A 19554-nucleotide genomic window follows, 5' to 3' on the forward strand; every position below is an offset into this window, starting at 1 on the left:
GCTGCCCAGAACGCTTCCCTTGCACCCGTAAGTTCTTCTTACTGTCAAAGTGAAAAGGTCGAATCAATTTATAGCCACGCGAAAAATACACTCTCACCTATCTCTATATATTTATAGATATAGATATACATATATATATACGGCTTCTCTGTGTGTATGTGTGTTTGTGTGTGTGTGTGGGCAAAAACCTGTGTATTGTAGAGTTCTGTTTGTGATGTGGTCTAGCGGCTTTTGTCTGTCTGTATCACGACTCAGCACGAGTAATTCACTGCAGTTGCTGGCCCGTAGAGTGCGTCTTTCACAAGCAGACATGCTGATTACATAGCGACTGCTTTAACGTACCTCGAGCTTACATAGCCAAGTCAGTGCTCAAAATACGATTTCTTCCCGAATTCCTGATGGTAAAGGGGGACAATCACATTTTGTGTGTGTTTTAACACACGACACAGCTCTCTTGGCATAGACCCAGAGAGGGCTTTTTTAACTGCCCTTGGTGGCTTTTCCACTCGCCCTGCAGGAGTCCTCGTGATTCTCGGGAGAGAAGTGAAAGTCACTAGAGGGTGAGCTTCAGCTCACTCTTTGTCAAGGGACGCTTTTGTCATCCCTTCTTTTTTCTTTTAACAGTGCGAGACGCCTGCTCATACCAAAGCTCATTTTCTAGTCATTTCGCTTTTAGAGGATCCTCTACCAAGGTCGCTCACAACTACACACAAACACACTGCTCTCTGAGTACTCCTCACTGCATTTGAACACCAAAAGGCCCTCACAATGGCCACTGCCACCTTTGTCATAAGCGACAAACCACCTTTGGCTACCTCTACCCCTGCTGAATCTATGGACAGCACATTGTGTTGCACACCCCGAAAAAGGTTAAGAGATTCCGACAGCTTCTCTCCAACAAGCTCAAAAAAGACAAAAGAGAGCTCAAACAACCACTCTGACGCTGACGCCAGTATCAATAACCACAACGCAGCAGTGCCCTCAGAAGACGGGAACATTTCACCTTCCCAAAGCACAGAAGGCGGTGACATTTTTAAAACTCAACGCCGCCGTCAGCGAAAGAAAAAAGCACACATTGCTAACAGTGATGCCGAACAGGCTCTGCCTCAGGAACAGTCAAAAGTCTCACAACCAGTCAAAACTGGGCCCCCTAGACACACAAAGTCAAAAAAGGTGACACCAAGTCTTCCTCCAACCTTTGCACAATACCCAGTCATTCTCACCAACGCGGCTACAGGTCCAGCCATGTTCTCGAAACTTGGGCCATCACTCCAGTGTCGTGTTTTGGTTGACGCGGTCGGTCAGATAGAAGGTGTACGACCTCTGCCCTCGGGCAAATTCTTGATTGCCTGCTGCAATGAAAAACAACAACATAAACTTGCCAATCTCACCAGTCTCGCTCAAGTGCAAATAAGATGCACTATACCAGAGGCAACAACGGAAGGTGTCATCAGACCCATCCCACTCTCTGAAGACCTTGATAAACTTCAACAATCTCTTGAGAAAGTAAAATCTCTTCAGCGGTTAAAAAACCAGAAGGGGGAACTTACTCAAGCTGTCAAAATCACTTTTTTAAAGAAAACGCTACCAGATACAGTGAAGATAGTGAAAACCTTCTTTGCTGTCGAACCCTATGTGGCCCCAGTCAGAAGGTGTACTAAGTGCCAGAGATTGGGACATGGCTCCAAACAATGTAAAGCCAGACAAGACAAATGCCCAAGATGCGGTCAAAAGAAAGACCACCCAGTTGACAACTGTCCAAATGACAAACACTGCCTAAACTGTGGCGGTCCCCACTCGGCAGCTTACTTAGGCTGTCCTGAGCTAGTGCTCCGAAGAACAGCAAACAAAATCCGAGCAGCCAAATACATCCCATATGCAGAAGCAATAAGAAGAGCAAAGTTTGAAATAATGAAAAAACAAAAGAAAGACCCAGATACATCTAATGACTCTGATTCAGAAGTCGATGAGTGCTGGGTGCTGAAAATGGCAGGGGGGAAAAGTGCTCCTCGCGGTGCCAGCAAAGCAAAGAGAAACCTGGCTACCTCTCCAGCTTTCGTGGCTGAGATTGAAAAACAGGATTATAGCACTATCTGGCCAGAACCAACAACAAGCCGCATACGCACAGGAAATCAAGGCGGACCAAGCAACCCTCGTAGTGAAAACCCCATTTCAGAGCAAAATATCGCCCTCCAGAGACCTGGACAAAGAACTGACATAAACCCTATTAATAATGAGTCTACTGTTGCCCAGAAACTAAAATCAACACACAATGTAAAAAAGGCCCCCACAAAAGCAGCAGACAAAACAAAGACAAACAAACAGCCAACAACAAACAATGAGAAAAAGGTTGCTGATGCAGAATCTCAAACTTCCCACACACACGATTATGATGACTTGTTCATGGATGAACCAAAGTTGATGATTGTTGAGGAAGATGAAACACAAAACACACCAAAGCCACAGTCCGAAGACTGCCTCAGACAACATATTTTAAAAGAAAGCTATGCAAAGATGAAGATGATGAGCGCCGAGAACTGCGGTGAGGTGTTCAAATTCGTCACTGGCATCCTAGCTGCACTTATTGAAGCAAAAACGAATGAAAGCCCCGAAAATGTTCTGACACTTCTGACAGGGCTATATACTGAAATATTTAAGCCAAAGGAAAATCCAACTCCACCAGCCTTAAATAAGATACTTTCCACTCAATGCGCTCTTCTCGGCATTCAGGGAGGCAGATCTGTAACAGAGTCTCAACCCCTTGACAACACAATGACATAGAGAGTTGAGGGGCAGATCAAACGGTCACAACAGACTTTAGGTCTTCTGTGATTGAAATGGATTCAAGAATAAATATACTGCAGTGGAACTGTCGTTCCCTTAACACTGCTCTACCGTACCTTATTAATTATCTTAACTAAAACAAGATGTTCAATGTATTATTGATACAGTCCCCACTCTGTCATGCGGGAAAACTCCCCTTCATATCTGGTTTCTTTTACCCACCCGTCACAGATTATCAGGTTGATGATACGAGCGGAGCACAAACTATCCAGTACACAGTAACCTATGTCAGAGACAATCTGAAGTACAATGTTCACCCAACCCCTGTTCCGGCCGACACAAAAATACATTCAAACCTAGTTGAACTTCTGCTGAATGATGGCCCATCCATCTTCTTATTAAACATATATAACAGAAACATTACCAAAGGCCCGATTTTCAGCTGGCTCCCAGAGCTCGACGGAAGACGCACCTGGGTGATCGGAGGAGATGTTAATGGCCGAAACCCCCTGTGGGATGCCAACTTCCCCGATCAGACATGTGCCGTGGGAAAGAGCCTTGCCACCTATATAACGCAATCAAATGTGTACTTACTAAATGACGGATCAGCAACCAGAATACCCGATATTTCAAACCAACACCCCTCCGCCATTGACATAACCTTGGTTAGTCCCACTCTCGGATTAACAACGGACTGGTGCGTTGTGTCAGATAAATTAAAAAGCGACCACTTACCAATCACGATATCCATTATTGGGAAATCACCACACACAGAGCCAGGCCCAAAAGCCTTAAAATACAATTATAAAAAGGCGGACTGGGCAGTTTTCAAGGACGCTGTCACTAAGTCTGCCGATGCACATACCCTCTTGGATGACAATCCAGAGTCCCAAGAAAGTATCGACAACAAATATAAACGGCTAAGATCAAACCTGCTGAATGCAATGGAATTGTCAATCCCCAAAACAAAACCTTTTATCGGACCCAGTAGAACTGATCAGAGCCCATGGTGGACAGAAGAATGCAGAACAGCCATCAGGTTAAAAAGAACTGCAAAAGAGAAGTATGATCGCTTCAGGTCTGCACAAAACCACAACAATATGAAATCAACTGAAGAACAATGTGACAAAATTATAGACAAAGCAAAAAAAGAATATTTTGAAAACATGTCCAGCAAAGTGAGCGATTACAGAGATGCTGGAAAAATTTGGACCAAAATAAGGAAATTCAAATGCAGACACAAGCAGGCTGAACGTCCTCTTATACACGAAGGAAAAAAATATGAAAGCCTTCCTGAAAAAGCAGAACTGTTTGCAGATATTTTTGCAGCAGCAAGCCAAACAGATAAACTGTTATGTGAGCAGGAACTCTTCCGTAAGAAGTGGGAGGATAAACAGGACTTAAACGACCCAGAACTCAACCCTTCCTTAAAAATAAATGCTCCCTTATACATTCAAGAACTGAAAACGGCTATAGCATCGGTGACAAAAGTCCGATCCGCCTGTGGTTCTGATCCAATAAACTATCAGGTCATACAACATTTACCAAACCAAGGATTAAATCTTTTACTGGATTTTTGACTCACATGCGAAGCAAAAGTGAGTCTATGTACTCACCCGAGTCGTCCGTCCGTCCGTCCGGACGTCCGGACGTCCGGACGTCCGGACGTCCGGACGTCCGGAAAACTTTAACGTTGGATATTTCTTGGACACTATTCAGTCTATCAGTACCAAATTTGGCAAGATGGTGTATGATGACAAGGCCCCAAAAAACATACATAGCATCTTGACCTTGCTTCAAGGTCAAGGTCGCAGGGGCCATAAATGTTGCCTAAAAAACAGCTATTTTTCACATTTTTCCCATTTTCTCTGAAGTTTTTGAGATTGAATACCTCACCTACATATGATATATAGGGCAAAGTAAGCCCCATCTTTTGATACCAGTTTGGTTTACCTTGCTTCAAGGTCAAGGTCACAGGAGCTCTTCAAAGTTGGATTGTATACATATTTTGAAGTGACCTTGACCCTGAACTATGGAAGATAACTGTTTCAAACTTAAAAATTATGTGGGGCACATGTTATGCTTTCATCATGAGACACATTTGGTCACATATGATCAAGGTCAAGGTCACTTTGACCCTTATGAAATGTGACCAAAATAAGGTAGTGAACCACTAAAAGTGACCATATCTCATGGTAGAAAGAGCCAATAAGCACCATTGTACTTCCTATGTCTTGAATTAACAGCTTTGTGTTGCATGACCTTGGATGACCTTGACCTTGGGTCAAGGTCACATGTATTTTGGTAGGAAAAATGTGTAAAGCAGTTCTTAGTGTATGATGTCATTGCTAGGTTTAGTTACCCTAAAGGTCGAGGTCAAGCATGTGAGTCGTATGGGCTTTGCCCTTCTTGTTATTCAACATGCTGGAAGTCTGGCCTGATTCCCTCAGCTTGGAAAGAGGCTGTTGTGATCCCCATTTTAAAGCCTGGAAAACCGAGAGCTGACCCTTCCAACTGGCGCCCTATATCTCTGACCTCCCATCTGAGCAAAATCTATGAAAGAATACTAAAATCCAGACTAGAAGATGAAATGGAAAGAAAAAAGGTAATACCCCTGTGCCAAGCCGGTTTCCGTCGAGGCAGGGGTGTCTCGGATCACATTGTAAAACTGTCCTCCAAAATTAAGAAAGCTCTCTCACGCAAGAAGTCTCTCTTTGCTGTCTTTTTTGACATCAAAAAAGCCTACGATACGGTATGGCACCAACGATTGTTGTTCAAATTGAAGCAATTAGGCATCAGTGGTAATATGTTTCAATACATAAAAAGCTTTCTACTGAACAGATCCTTTCAAACTGATTATAAAGGTGCCAAATCATCCACTCGCAAAGTTGACATGGGAGTGCCACAGGGCTCAGTAATAGCACCACTGCTTTTTAGCATTATGCTGCATGACATATCGACAATTAAAACACATGGAGCCGAACTGACGCTTTATGCGGATGATATTGCTCTATGCAAAGAGTATCAAAACAAAACCTACAAAACAGAACATAAATTCTCTAAAGAGTGGCAAACAGCTATAGATAACATTGCGAACTATATGCGGGAGAATGGCTTCACTCTCTCTGCCGAGAAAACTGTATTCGTTGTCTTTACAAACCGAAAACTGGAAGATCGAGAAAAGATACAGTTCTCACTAGATAAATCTGTTGTCTCACCCAGTCAGCAGGTGAAATATCTGGGCGTACTTTTCACCTCAAATGGACTATGGACTGCTCACTTAAAGTATCTTTTAAGCAAAGCAAATAAGACCATCAACCTTCTTAAAATACTGGCTGCCCAACCATGGGCAAAGTGCCCAGTTATTCTAACAAACATCACCAGAGCTCTTATAAGATCAAGACTATCATATGGACAGGAGGCCTACTTCTCGTCGGCTCGAAAATGGCTTGATAAGCTACAGTCAGCGGAATGTCGTGCCCTTCGGCTTGCCCTCGGACACCCAAGGCATTCAAAGCAGGCCATTGTATACCACCAAGCAGGATTCCTCCCTCTTGACATGTGGCGGCGTAAGTGCTGCGCAGATTACAATGTTCGAGCCAACACAGTGCAAAACTCAACAAAAGAGGAGCTACAACCGCATTACAATCATGTCCAAAACAAAAAGGCCCACTTTGGCACTACTTTCTCCTCACTGGCTCAATTCAATGCTTCACTCTTTAGTGAAATCAGTGTCGACCCAAATGATGTGGCCCAAAACCCCATATCTCGTGATCCCTCATGGACAATGACAGAAATGAATTTTGACACAGAATATTGCACAGCTACAAAGGATGATCAGTTATTACTCAGGATACAAGCCCTTGAGCACATTGATACTGTATACAAAGGCCATGTTCATGTTTACACAGACGGGTCAGTGTTGGATGACAAGAAGGCTGGCGCAGCTTTTGTAATCCCCAGCGATGACATGACTGGGAAATTTAAACTGTGCAACAGAAACTCGATCTTCTCAGCTGAGCTCCTTGCCATCTGCATGTCGCTTGTTCATCTCAATCTCAAGAACACTCATCCTCAAAAGATAGCTATATTCTCTGACTCCAAAGCAGCCATTGAAGCATTAAGATCTAACAAAAGATCAAAAAGACATGATCTTGTCATTGCCATAAAGGAGCTGGCAAATAAAATTATAAAAAAAGGAAGCGAGATTAACCTGGTCTGGTGTCCAGCACACGTGAACGTGCCTGGCAACGAGAAAGCGGACAAAGCCGCTAAAGAAGCTGCCCAAGGCATAGGCGCCTCCGAGGTAGATCTGCCATTGTCTGCTTCTGAGATCAGTAGCCTTACAGACTCTCTTCTCTGGAGAGAATGGAGGAACAAATATATGCACAAGGCTATAAGCTCTGGCTGGCTTATTCGGGAAGCCCCATCAAAACAGATGAACACCTATAATGCATGCCCACGTGTAATAAAAAGGATTAACCGCCTAAGGGCAGAAGCTGGGAATTACCAATTTCTAGAGCTTAAATGCACCTGTCAATCCGACCTCACCATTGCTCATTTGACTTTGGAGTGTGATTTGAACTCACGCCACTTTCAACCCCTGACTCAGTTTATAAACTCAAATAGAAATATTCTGCCAAATACCTCAAAGGAAAAATTAAGCTATCTTTTAAGTTTTAATAAAGATCTTGGGTGGCAAGGTCCCAAACTTATCGCTGGACTTATGCACATGCACCCGCTTGGTCCCTGGATATGAAGAGACGTTGCTGCGGCTGACGCCATTGCTTCTCATACAGCTACTATATATTTTTATCAGAACTTTTAAAAATACCATTTTATATCCAAGTATCTCTTAACACCATTTTTAATTAGATGAGCGAGAGTGTGCGGGGGGCGGGAGGGTGGTGAACCACTGTACATAAAGGGAAGGTTTGTGTGCGTGCCTGTGTGTGTTCTTAATCTAAGACAAATGTCGCCAATGTTTTTACAGAGTGACGTTAAATAAACGATTTTATCATTTTATCATCATCTGTCTGTATGTTCTGGCATTTGAGAAGCCACAGCAGATAATATAGGGCTAAGAAATAAGCTCTAAAAATCTCAAGTTGTTCTTACTGTCAAAGTGAAAAGGTCGAATCAATGTATAGCCACGCGAAAAATACACTGTCACCTATCTCTGTATATTTATAGATATAGATATACATATATATATATATACGGCTTCTCTGTGTGTTTGTGTGTGTGTGTGGGCATAAACCTGTGTATTGTAGAGTTCTGTTTGTGATGTGGTCTAGCGGCTTTTGTCTGTCTGTATGTTCTGGCATTTGAGAAGCCACAACAGATAATATAGGGCTAAGAAATAAGCTCTAAAAATCTCAAACCCGTTTGACAGGACTTCGCCTTCAAAGGTGATTGTGGGGAACCGCCATGCTGTCTGTCTCTGTCTCGCGATTCACCCCGGCGAATTCACCATTCCCAGTAACTCTTCCTTATCTTCTCCAGTGTTTTGCGCCTTCGTGTGGCTTCAATCCATATTCCCGTTTCTAAGTTACTATTTTTAGAATGTCACTGCGCTGTCCAGAACGCTTCCCTTGCACCCGTAAGTTGTTCTTACTGTCAAAGTGAAAAGGTAGAATCAATTTATAGCCACGCGAAAAATACACTGTCACCTATCTCTATATATTTATAGATATAGATATACATATATATATACGGCTTCTCTGTGTGTGTGTGTGTGTGTTTGTGTGTGTGTGTGTGTGTGTGTGCAAAAACCTGTGGATTGTAGAGTTCTGTTTGTGATGGGGTCTAGCGGTTTTTGTCTGTCTGTATGTTCTGGCATTTGAGAAGCCACAACAGATAATATAGGGCTAAGAAATAAGCTCTAAAATTCTCAAACCCGTTTGACAGGACTTCGCCTTCAAAGGTGATTGTGGTGAACCGCCACGCTGTCTGTCTTTGTCTCGCGATTCACCCCGGCGAAGCCGGGTATTCCTCTAGTTCTCTATATACGAGCCGTCACGGTACATCAGCTCGAACGGAGAGAATCCAGTGGACTCTTGTGGCACCTCCCTGTATGCAAATAGCAAGGCATTAATGTAGCGATGCCACTGCCTTGGCTGCTCACTGCATAGTTTCTTAAGCGTGGACTTCAGCGTCGCATTGAATTTTTCGACCAGCCCATTGCACATCGGGTGATAGGCTGTCGTAGTCAAGTGACGAATGCTCAGCAGCCTGTTGACCTCTTCCATGCATTCAGAGACAAACTGTGTCCCCAGGTCTGTGAGGATCTTTTCAGGAACCCCAATTCTGCTGAAAATGTCCACAGGTGCCTCGGCAACAGTCTCAGTGTCAATTTTCTTCAGAGGCACGGCTTCTGAGTACCTGGTTGCATAGTCTACCAGGGTCAGTACCCAACGATGACCCTCTTCACTTGGCGATTTGATCTCGCCGATGAGGTCAATGGCCACCCTCTTGAAAGGTCGGTCGATCAAAGGCATCTTCTGCAACGGCACTTTCGGGACCCTTCCTCGAGGTATGGTTTTATGGCAAATATCGCACGATCGGCAGAATCGAGTCACATCTGCATGCAGTCCTGGCCAGTAAAACGCAGCCTGGATTCTGTTTGATGTCTTCTTGACCCCCAGGTGACCTCCCATAATAGAGTCGTGGGCCACCTCCATCACCTGGCGCCTAAGTGGTTGAGGCACCAGAACTTGACGTAATGGCTTCCCACCGTTGAGTCTCGCGTGCTGGAACACTCTGTACAGGATCTTGGCCTTCACTTCAAAGTGCACAGTGCCTTCGCCCTTAGTCGTCTTCTTGACAGGACGACTCCTGTTCTTTGTTGAGGTCGAATCAGCTTCCTGTAGCTGAATCAGCCTATCCCTGTCCACGACAGTAGTTGCAGAACTGTTGGTGACCCTAAGCGGCGTAGTCGTTTTGTTCTTCTTCGCCTGGGCTCTGGTCGTCACAGCGCTTACAACCTGCGGCTGGTCGCGGCGATGCACAGTGGCCCTGTCATCTCGTAACAGTTCGCTGATATCTTCATTCGCGAATGACAGTGGGTCTTCCTCCTCAGCAGCAGGCTGAGCTGAGCCCATTCTCCATTCGAAATCAGGGTCATCAGGACGTCTCGCACCCCCAATGTTCCCAATTAATAGATCGTACAAGGGCTTCTTCAGGCAGACGGCCTCAACTTCTCCGGTGAAGTATGGAGTATCGATCTGGTCCTTCCCGTCAGCAAATGCTGGAAGTTTCGGTGCCCTGTGTAGCATTTGCTGCTGGTTATCTCTTAGGCGTGGTGCCTCGTGCTCATTTTGAACACGCACCATTTCTGTCTAAAGCTCTAAGCGCTTCATCTCCATTTTTATTTGGAGCTCTGAGCGTTTCAGCTCTATTTGCCTTTCTTCACGCTGTGCTTCTCTTTCTCTTTCTTCACGCTGCGCTTGTCTTTCTTCACGCTGCGCTTGTCTTTCTTCACGCTGCGCCAGCAGTCGTGTCTGGGACTCGACGAACTCCGTCAACTGCTTGCCTTTTAGTCCCAGTTCAATTCCTTTTCCCCAGAACTCAGCCATTCTGGTCTTTTCCGGTGCGTTCGTCTGTATTCTTTCACAGCCCCGAACGTAGACGAATGTAGTCTTCTAAAAGAACACAGTCTCTACTGCACCTCCGATGCTTCTCTCGTCGCTGGTCACCTTCGTAGACGCAGGCTGCCACCCTCCTCGTCTAACGTGACGGCGCACACTGCTCCCGATACGTACACGACGTACCTCAGTAGCTCCGCGACGAAGTCCAACTCGTCCAAACGGCAGCTAACCTCTGTAATCCCGATACACTCCGGCGTTGCTCACCGTACCGAGCTGCGGCGATTACCAAACTCTTCACCAGTCACACGGAATCCACGGTTCCGTAGTCTCAATACTGATCCCTCAGGATGCACCCGATTGATGGCTACCTCCTGTGACTGTCTTGACACTAGTCCTTGTTGCTGGAAAACCCTTGGCGTTAAACGTAGATCCTTGGCTTGGCCCCCAATTGTTACACGACACTTGAGATTGACACAAGTTCTCAAATGACGTATAGTTGTGTTCTTTTATTCTACGTCGCCCGTCTTCGCAGCATCAAAAAACAACTCGTCAAATTGAGTTCGAGGATTTATTTAGCATTCCATACATACAACTGCGGATCGTAGCAGAACTCAAAGTAGAAGCCTTTTTACATATAAATCGTGCTGGCCTATATAGCAAATACTCAATCTCGAGAATATTCCAGACCGAACATGATACAAGTACATTATACAAGCCGTCTGTGGACTAGAACAGTGACGTTCTCTGTGACGTACATCAAAAGCGCCGACGCACTTAATCCGAGCGAACGCCACGAACCCACTACTCAAAACAACGTGGTAAACAACTTGTTTTGACAGGACTAGAAAGTTCACATGCATTCTCGTCCAAACATAAATATTGTGTTTACAAAACATAATATTGGTACTTTACCACAAAGTACAAATAAATCAACCACATGCAACACACAAAACCGAACCAAAGTTCAGCAACAGCAGCGTTTCCTAACAGAGTCTGATTTTGTCGTCCATCTTGAATCGAAAAGCACTCTTCTTACAAAAAACCAACTTCGTTGCGAGCTACGAGGGGGGCGATGCTTTACCACGTGCACCGGGAATGTGCTTTTTGGACGTAACGTGCAAGGGAATGGGGAAATTCTCGTAGCGTGCACCGTGCACAGAGGTCCGGCGTGCACCGTGCATGGAGCTTTTTCGTAACGTGCACCGTGGATCACCGTGCATGGCACTTTTGGCCTCAACGTGCACCCATGGTGACCCTCAGCTACGGCGAAGCTTCGCATGTCAAAACTTGAGAAGCGATGTTGGGGTCAAAGCAGAGACTATGGTCAAAGTACCACGCCGTAGCTGCGGGTTTTCGGTATAAAGACTTGGCGAAGCTTCGTGTAGTCGACTACGGGCTCAATTAAGGACGGGCTTTAACAAGAACTAAGCCTTATGATGACGTAACCACCTCACATGTTGAGTTCACTAGGCTCGGTGGGCAGCTGGATGGTTGGCAGTCAATGTTGTTTTGCGAACTGGGCGTCTTTCTCTGAAGTTTAAAGTGTGTAAGCAGTTTGTAACACTTTGATTACTGAAAGCAGTGTGTGGCGGCAGCTCTTGGTCGATGCCTGCTGCCTTTTCAGTAACCTTTTTTCGCTGCATGAACTTCATTTGGATGAGGCGATCCTTCATTGTTGTGGTGACTGTAGGCCAACCATAACATTGTCGTAACTGTACTGTGCCAATTGCTTGAAGCCATTCCTTCAGTCCGATGATGTTGACGTGTGACACTGCAACACACGGAACCACTTGCCTGGCAGAAACAACATCTATAAATGTTCGCTTGAGTTCGTTTCCCTGTTGTTTTCCATGTTATCATTATCATTGGTCCAACCCTGCTCTGGTGACCAGCTCTTGATAACGACCAGCTCTTGATAACGACCAGCTCTTGATAACGACCACCCCTTGATAACGACCACTTCGTGATAACGACTACATCTTGATAACGACTACCTCTTGATAACGAATACCTCTTGATAACGACCACCTCTTGATAACGACCACCTCTTGATAACGACCACCTCTTGATAACGACCACCTCTTGATAACGACCACCTCTTGATAACGACGATCTGCCCATTACGACCACCCCGACGACATTTCCAAAAATGTGACCCTCCACCACGGAATGAGTCGCTTCACTTGTCACCAATGTGTGATTTTTGTATTTCTCTATTTTCTAAAGGATTGTTTATGCTCTACCCAGGGTTGAAACCATGTTACTAAAGAGCAAAAACTTGAGTTTGAGTTATAAGCCTGTGAATGAGGTAACCCTCAAAACCTCGGTTCTGGTAAAAATAGCCCCAAACAATGTTTAACCTACCCAGGCCTTTTTCCATAGCAACCCGCTCACAGGTCAAGTATTTTTTGTCTTACCAATAGAAACTAGACAGTTTGAAAGTCGGAACAAAGACCTCTCCATTCATGTGTGTAGCGACGGGTCCGTTGGAAGTATACAGGGCGAATGTTGGGTGAAAGTGGCTTTTTTCGGGGCGCTAATCTCACACAAAAACGCATGGGTAGGGAGCTTCAAATGCGTTTTATTCAACTTTTAAGGCATTTCCAGCTTATTAGGTGATATACGTAGGTAGACAACTGACTATAGAAATGTAACGAAATCGCAAAATTGATACGTGACAACCACTGGACGTAATTATTGGTGACAAGCGAGTCATTCCGTGGTGGAGGGTCACAAAGGTTCTTTCCGGTATAACTGATTCACCTCTCCATTGCGACCACCTGTCGATAACGAGCAATTTTGGTCGGTCCTTTGGTTGGTTGTTGGAGACAGGTTTGATTGTACCATATTGAAATGGAATACAATCTTGTTTGGACCAGGTGACTTTCCTGCTGCCCGATGACCAGTCCGCCCAGTTCCCCGACCTCTTCGCCTTCCTCGAGCAGAACAAGGGTGAGCTGGGCATCACGTACTTTGGCGCCTCCGCCACGACCATGGAAGAGGTGTTCCTCAAGGTCGGGGAGAGCGCAGAGATTGCCGCGCCTTCCAGCAGCATCCACATCGCCGTGCCGGAGGAGGGGGACCAGGGGGAGGAGGAGGAAGAGGTGGAAGAAAGCACCACGGTCACCTTAGCTACTGAAAGGGGGAGCTCCATCGATGCACCTGGGGAGCTGTCCAACAACGTAAACAACGACGAGAGGAGCGACGTCAACCAGAACTCCGGCGACGTCAACCAGGGGGCCAGTGACGTTAAGCAGAAGGCCTTTAACGTCAAACTGAAGGCCAGGGGTGTCAATCAACACGCCGCTGACGTCACCATGACGACCAATGACCTAAAGCTGAAGGCCAGGGGCGTCAATCTGAAGGCCAATGACGCCAACCAAAACGCCAAAGCGGTGGTGGACGTGTTGGCTCTGTCCCGGGGCTACAGTCGCCTGTCGGGCCTCCACCTCAGCCTGTCCCAGCTGCGGGGAATGCTGGTGAAGAAATTGATCTGCTGGTGGCGCAGTCCTGCCACCAGCTTCATCCAGATAATGCTGCCTGTCGTCTTCGCCGTGCTGGCCATTCTCGTGGCCAAGCAAAAATTAAACGTGGCGGATGCAAAAGGGAGTCCTCCACAAGGTACACGCGGTTTAATGTGGTATGTGTGCTTGCGTACGTAGTACGTGCGTGTGTGTGTGTTTGTGTGTGTGTTTGTGTGTGTGTGTGTGTGTGTGTTGGCGTGTGTGTTTGCGCGCACGCGTGTGTGTGTGTGTGTGTGTGTGTGTGTGTGTGTGTGTGTGTGTGTGTGTGTGTGTGTGTGTGTGTGTGTGTGTCAAGAATTCGGTGAGCAATTGTATTTTGTTTTGTTTGAAGGTATTGAATGTACTCAAGCCAACTTCTTTCCCAGCTAGTGTTCTGCACATTATAGACATTAAGTATTATCTCACATGTCTCATTTGTTAAGGTGTAAGCCCGCAGCTGAAGCTCAACCTTGACCCGTTCTGTGAAACCACCGTGCCTTACGGCGTCTTCGACCTGCCAGGCCGAGTCACCCCGCCAGGGGTCAAAGCCTCTCTCAACAGCCTGAGCAAGCTGTACGCCGGTCAGTTTGGCGACGGTCAGCACAAAGCTAAGGAGGTGGGCAGCTTCAAGGACCTGTGCAAACTGACCGTTGGCTTCTCGCCGGTAGACTTTTCCAGGAAGGTCATCGTGGGAGCTGCCTTCATGCCGGGGAAAAAAGTTTCCGAGGTAATGGCCACAGCGCTCTACAACCCCTTCCCGAACCACGCCAGAGCCATCGCTTTTGCCTTCGTCCTTAACGCCGTAGCCAAGGAGGGAGTCAACAGCAGCGTCAACATCGTCCCAGTCTTCCACACGCTTCCCCAAACGTCGGTGATAGACGTCGAGTTCTCAAAGGAACAGCTCACACTGTTTACTTACGGGATTGTGGGCCTTATGTTGTGCATGATTTTGGGGCTCGGCATGGCCTTCCACTCCCCCCTCTTCATCTTCTCCATCATGAGCGAGCGCGCGGCTGGCTCCAAGCACTTGCAGCGTGTGAGCGGGGTGAGTCCCTTGGTGTACTGGACGGGCAACCTGCTGTGGGACCTGGCGGTCTGCGTGCCAACCTTCGCCGTGATCATCGGCGTGCTGTGCCTCTCTGGCCTTGAGCCCATCACAGAGGGCTCGGGACCCGCTCTCGTCGTCGTCCTCTTCGCGCTGTACGGTCCGGCCATGCTGTCTTTCGCCTACCTCGCGCACTTCTTCTTCAAGTCGGCGCTCGACGCCCCGACCATTCTCTTCTTTCTTAACCTCGCCAGCGGCGTTATCATGCCGGGCGTTGTGTACGTCTTCACTGCTTCTAAAACCTCAACCAAAAAAAGCATGGCCAACATCCTGGACCAGGTGTGCAGTTACTTGTTGCCACCCTACAACCTCATCGCTGGGTTGAGCAGGCTTTTCACCAACTACGTCAAACTTGTCTCGTGTGAACTGGCCAACTACACGCAATCGTGCCTTGTCAAGAAGGGTCAGTGCTGCAAAGGCTTCAGCAAGGGTTGTGGCGACCAGGTGTGTGACGACTTCTCGGAGAACTACTGGGCCTTAGAGGACGGCATGGGCAGGTACCTGCTGTGCTTGTTCGTGCAGGGTGTGGTTTTCCTGCTCCTGACGCTGGAGTTTGAGAGGCAGGGGCTGTCGCGGTGTGACTGTTCCTGTATCTATGGGTGTTCGTGTATGGGAGGGAGGCACACAGAGGGGGACGCCGCGGAGGAAGACGAAGACGTGGCGGAAGAAAGGCGGCGCATCGCGAGCAGCGACGTCAAGGAGTTGTGCAAGCAGGACTGCGTGCTGGTCAAGGTATCTCTGTCTCTCTCTATATCTATGGAACGCCAAAAGGCCCACAGTATCGAGACTGAGTCTCGATACTGGGAGTATCGAGACTTAATACTCCGAGTATCGAGACTCGTTCATTTCATTGGTCTTCCCTCGATACTGCGAGTATCGAGTATGGAAATGAACCAATCCGTGGTATCGAGTATGGTTGCTATGCCGCCCTAGTTCAGTATCGAGTGTCTACAAAACGATTGGTTAAATTCTGATCTCGAGTGTGAACAGCACCCTGGTGCGCCAAAAGGCCCACAGTATCGAGACTGAGTATCGATACTCAAAGTCTCGATACTCAAAGTCTCGATACTCCGAGTATCGAGACTCGTTCATTTCATTGGTCTTCCCTCGATACTGCGAGTATCGAGACTTTGAGTATCGATACTCTGTAATTTCATTGGTCGGACTCGAATTTCAAGAGTATCGCTACTGCGCATCTCGATACTGGTTGCTATGCCAATCGATCTGATCAAGAACGTAACAAGACAAGCGATTGGTTCAGTACTTGAACTCCAAAAGGAACTGGTAAATTAAAAAGTGAAACCAATTTTTCTGCTTTTATTGCCTTCAGTGGAATAAGGTTAGTTCATGCTTTGCCGGCAAGGTTATTTCTTTTATTTCCTGTGTGTGTTTGCGTGCGCGACAGATCATCGAGTATTTTCTATGGCATCAGTATTACCCAAACATAATTTATTCTATAACACTGAATACACTTCACTGAGTCTCTCAGTCATTTATCGCACAACACAGTCCGCCACGATTCAGTAAAAAAAACCAACAGTTTTCTGGTTATACTTTTTAATTTACCAGTTCCTTTAGGAGTTCAAGTACTGAACCAATCGCTTGTCTTGTTACGTTCTTGAGCAGATCGATTGGCATAGCAACAGTTCCGGGATGCGCAGTATCGATACTCTTGAATTTCGAGTCCGACCAATGAAATTACAGAGTATCGATACTCAAAGTCTCGATACTCGCAGTATCGAGGGAAGACCAATGAAATGAACGAGTCTCGATACTCGGAGTATCGAGACTTTGAGTATCGAGACTTTGAGTATCGATACTCAGTCTCGATACTGTGGGCCTTTTGGCGCACCAGGGTGCTGTTCACACTCGAGATCAGAATTTAACCAATCGTTTTGTAGACACTCGATACTGAACTAGGGCGGCATAGCAACCATACTCGATACCACGGATTGGTTCATTTCCATACTCGATACTCGCAGTATCGAGGGAAGACCAATGAAATGAACGAGTCTCGATACTCGGAGTATCGAGACTTTAAGTCTCGATACTCCCAGTATCGAGACTCAGTCTCGATACTGTGGGCCTTTTGGCGTTCCATATATATCTCTCTGTGTAAACCCTCTGTCTCTCTCAATCTCTGTCTGTTTCTGTCTCTCACAGTGTCTCTCTATGTCTCTTTATCTATCTCTCTGTCTGTTTCCACGGTGTGGGAGACGTTCCATGCGTGAAAAGCTCTGAGGCGGTAGTGATCCAGCTCTGAGGGGCCACTTTTTCGTAGTCGGCTCAGATCGATCACAACTGTAGGTGTCTAAGGCAGAGTTCCACTATACTTTTTGGTTTGCAACGTTCACAAATGCATTGGGTATTGCCAAATGTAGGCACATAGATGCTACAAAAAATATGGATCGCAATAATTGATCATTTGTGTCAAAAAGTGGAGATTTGTATGCAATTTCGTGGTTATGCTCGATATACAGACTAGCACAGACCACCCAAACCCTCATGGGGAGCTGGGTCAATGCAAAAGCAATGTTTTGGCGTCAAAACATTTTTCAGATTGCTTCTAGATTTCTCTCAAAATTAATTAACTCGTTTAATCGATGTGCCAGTTCTGAGGAATAGCAAAATGGGCGGAGCTTAGGTTTGTTCCAGCTCTGACGCAATTCGCAAAACGGACAATACAAGGCCCTTAGATGAAATATGTACTCCTGGTGATAGAATAGCATATATTTAACACTTCCTATCAGTGGATGGCATCAAAGTGGTGAAATCTGCATGTTATGCGGCAAAAACGAAATGTTCCAGCTCTGAGGTGTTTGATCAGCACAATGTTCTAGCTCTGAGCAAATGTTGAAATGTTCCGGCTCTGAGCATTTTTTATCGAATGCTCATATGACAGATGTAAACGAAAAATCAACACAGAACATTTAATATCTTGCGTAATGAGGTATTCCTTGACTTTTAAGGTACTGCATTGGTGTTTTAGAGTAATTTCCAAGAATTCTTTGTAGTATGTTGCATCCTCTTAGTCTTAATTTGAAATATTTCGTTCAGTACCAAATGTAAACATCTGCATGCAAAATGCATGCATTAAGCAAGCCCTGTTTAAGGTGGAGATAAATGAAGCTGTTAGGTACCGCGGACACAGTTATTGCTTCGTGTCTATTTGTTTCTTGACCAGTACTCTTGATTTTGGTACCGTTTAGAATGATGCTTACCGTATTTGAATTGATCAAACACGTGGCAGTCGTTTATAAATGATGAAGTGTTTAGCTTTTCCCGATCAAGGTACATACTGTTATTTATTCGAACCTGGCAGTGAGGAGGGTATCACCGCAACAGTTGGTTTACATTATATAAATATGTGACCCACCACCACGAAATGAGTCGCATGTCACCTCGCGCGGTTCTGCGCTAGGCTTAAAATAAGTCCGGGGAGTGTCCGGTAACAGTGTGAGGTTTTGGATTGGATTGGATTGGATAAGATTTACAGTCCAGTGAGGTTACCCTCATGGAAATTCGGGCTGCTTTCTCCCCGGGGAAAGCGAGCTGCCATACATACGGCGCTACCCATATTTTTTTTTTCCTGCATGCGTGTATTCATGTTTCCTGAGACTTAATGCCGTGTGAGATGGAATTTTTTTTTTTACTTTATTCCAAGTCCCACGGGTATTTGATGGACATTTTTATCTATGCCTATACAATTTTGCCAGGAAAGACCCTTTTGTCAATCGTGGGATCTTTAACGTGCACACCCCAATGTAGTGTACACAAAGGTTCACCTTAGTCACAGGCTTATAATATAACTCAAACAGTTTTCGCTCTTTTCTAAAACGGGTTTCACCACTGGATAGAGCATACAAACCTCTTTAGGAAAATGTAAAAATATGAAAATCATGCAAAGGTGACATACGACTCATTTCGTGGTGGAGGGTCACATACATGTCACCGTGTATGTATGTGTAATTTTGATTCTCTGCTAGAGGAAGTAGATATTAGCAAAATACGTGTATCAATTACGGCCGCCGGATGCATTTTATATTTTCAAATTGTCTACTTACGCTAGCAGATAATCCAAACCGTACATACGTACATGACCGTAAAAGTCAACCTCCCCAAAGTTTGAACCGAATCCCTGCACCATCTTTGTATCATCTACACACCGTTTGTACGATTTGTCAGAAATTGTCAACGTTCAACAACATTAGCTCTGGTTTTTGGCACTCAGCTTTTTCTGTCTGTGAAAACGTTGCAACATGTGAACGTCAGGGCATGCAAAATTGATGACGTCACCATGTACCATCGCAGCTTAAAGGCACAGTAAGCCTCCCGTAAACCATCACAGATACTGTCAGGCTTTTACACACAGTACAAACACCCTTCCATTTGAATGCTCACCGAACGGGAACATCCTAGGGGCTCTACGTAAAGAGCTAGCAATTTTCAAAGAATTAATTTTGCGCATTGCCTAGCAGACAATCGGACGGTGGTTTTTTGTTTGCGCTACTGACCTAACTTTTGAAATCTAGTTCGCAGCCATTTCAATGTTTCAGTTCAGATTAAGAGGTAC

At 45.7% G+C, this 19554-nt stretch overlaps 1 protein-coding gene across 1 annotated transcript in view; it reads left to right on the forward strand.

Moving 5' to 3' along the window:
* The window catches only part of LOC138970137 (phospholipid-transporting ATPase ABCA3-like), a 184847-nt gene that overhangs the window by 60448 nt on the left and 104845 nt on the right, over positions 1-19554 (forward strand). The window contains exons 5-6 of the mRNA XM_070342619.1: positions 13253-13994; positions 14320-15713. Coding sequence (XP_070198720.1) covers positions 13253-13994; positions 14320-15713 — 2136 coding nt within the window. The remainder of the gene's footprint in view (positions 1-13252; positions 13995-14319; positions 15714-19554) is intronic.

The sequence above is a fragment of the Littorina saxatilis genome, linkage group LG7, assembly GCF_037325665.1.
Source record: "Littorina saxatilis isolate snail1 linkage group LG7, US_GU_Lsax_2.0, whole genome shotgun sequence".
In the NCBI taxonomy this organism is placed as follows: Eukaryota; Metazoa; Mollusca; class Gastropoda; order Littorinimorpha; family Littorinidae; genus Littorina; species Littorina saxatilis.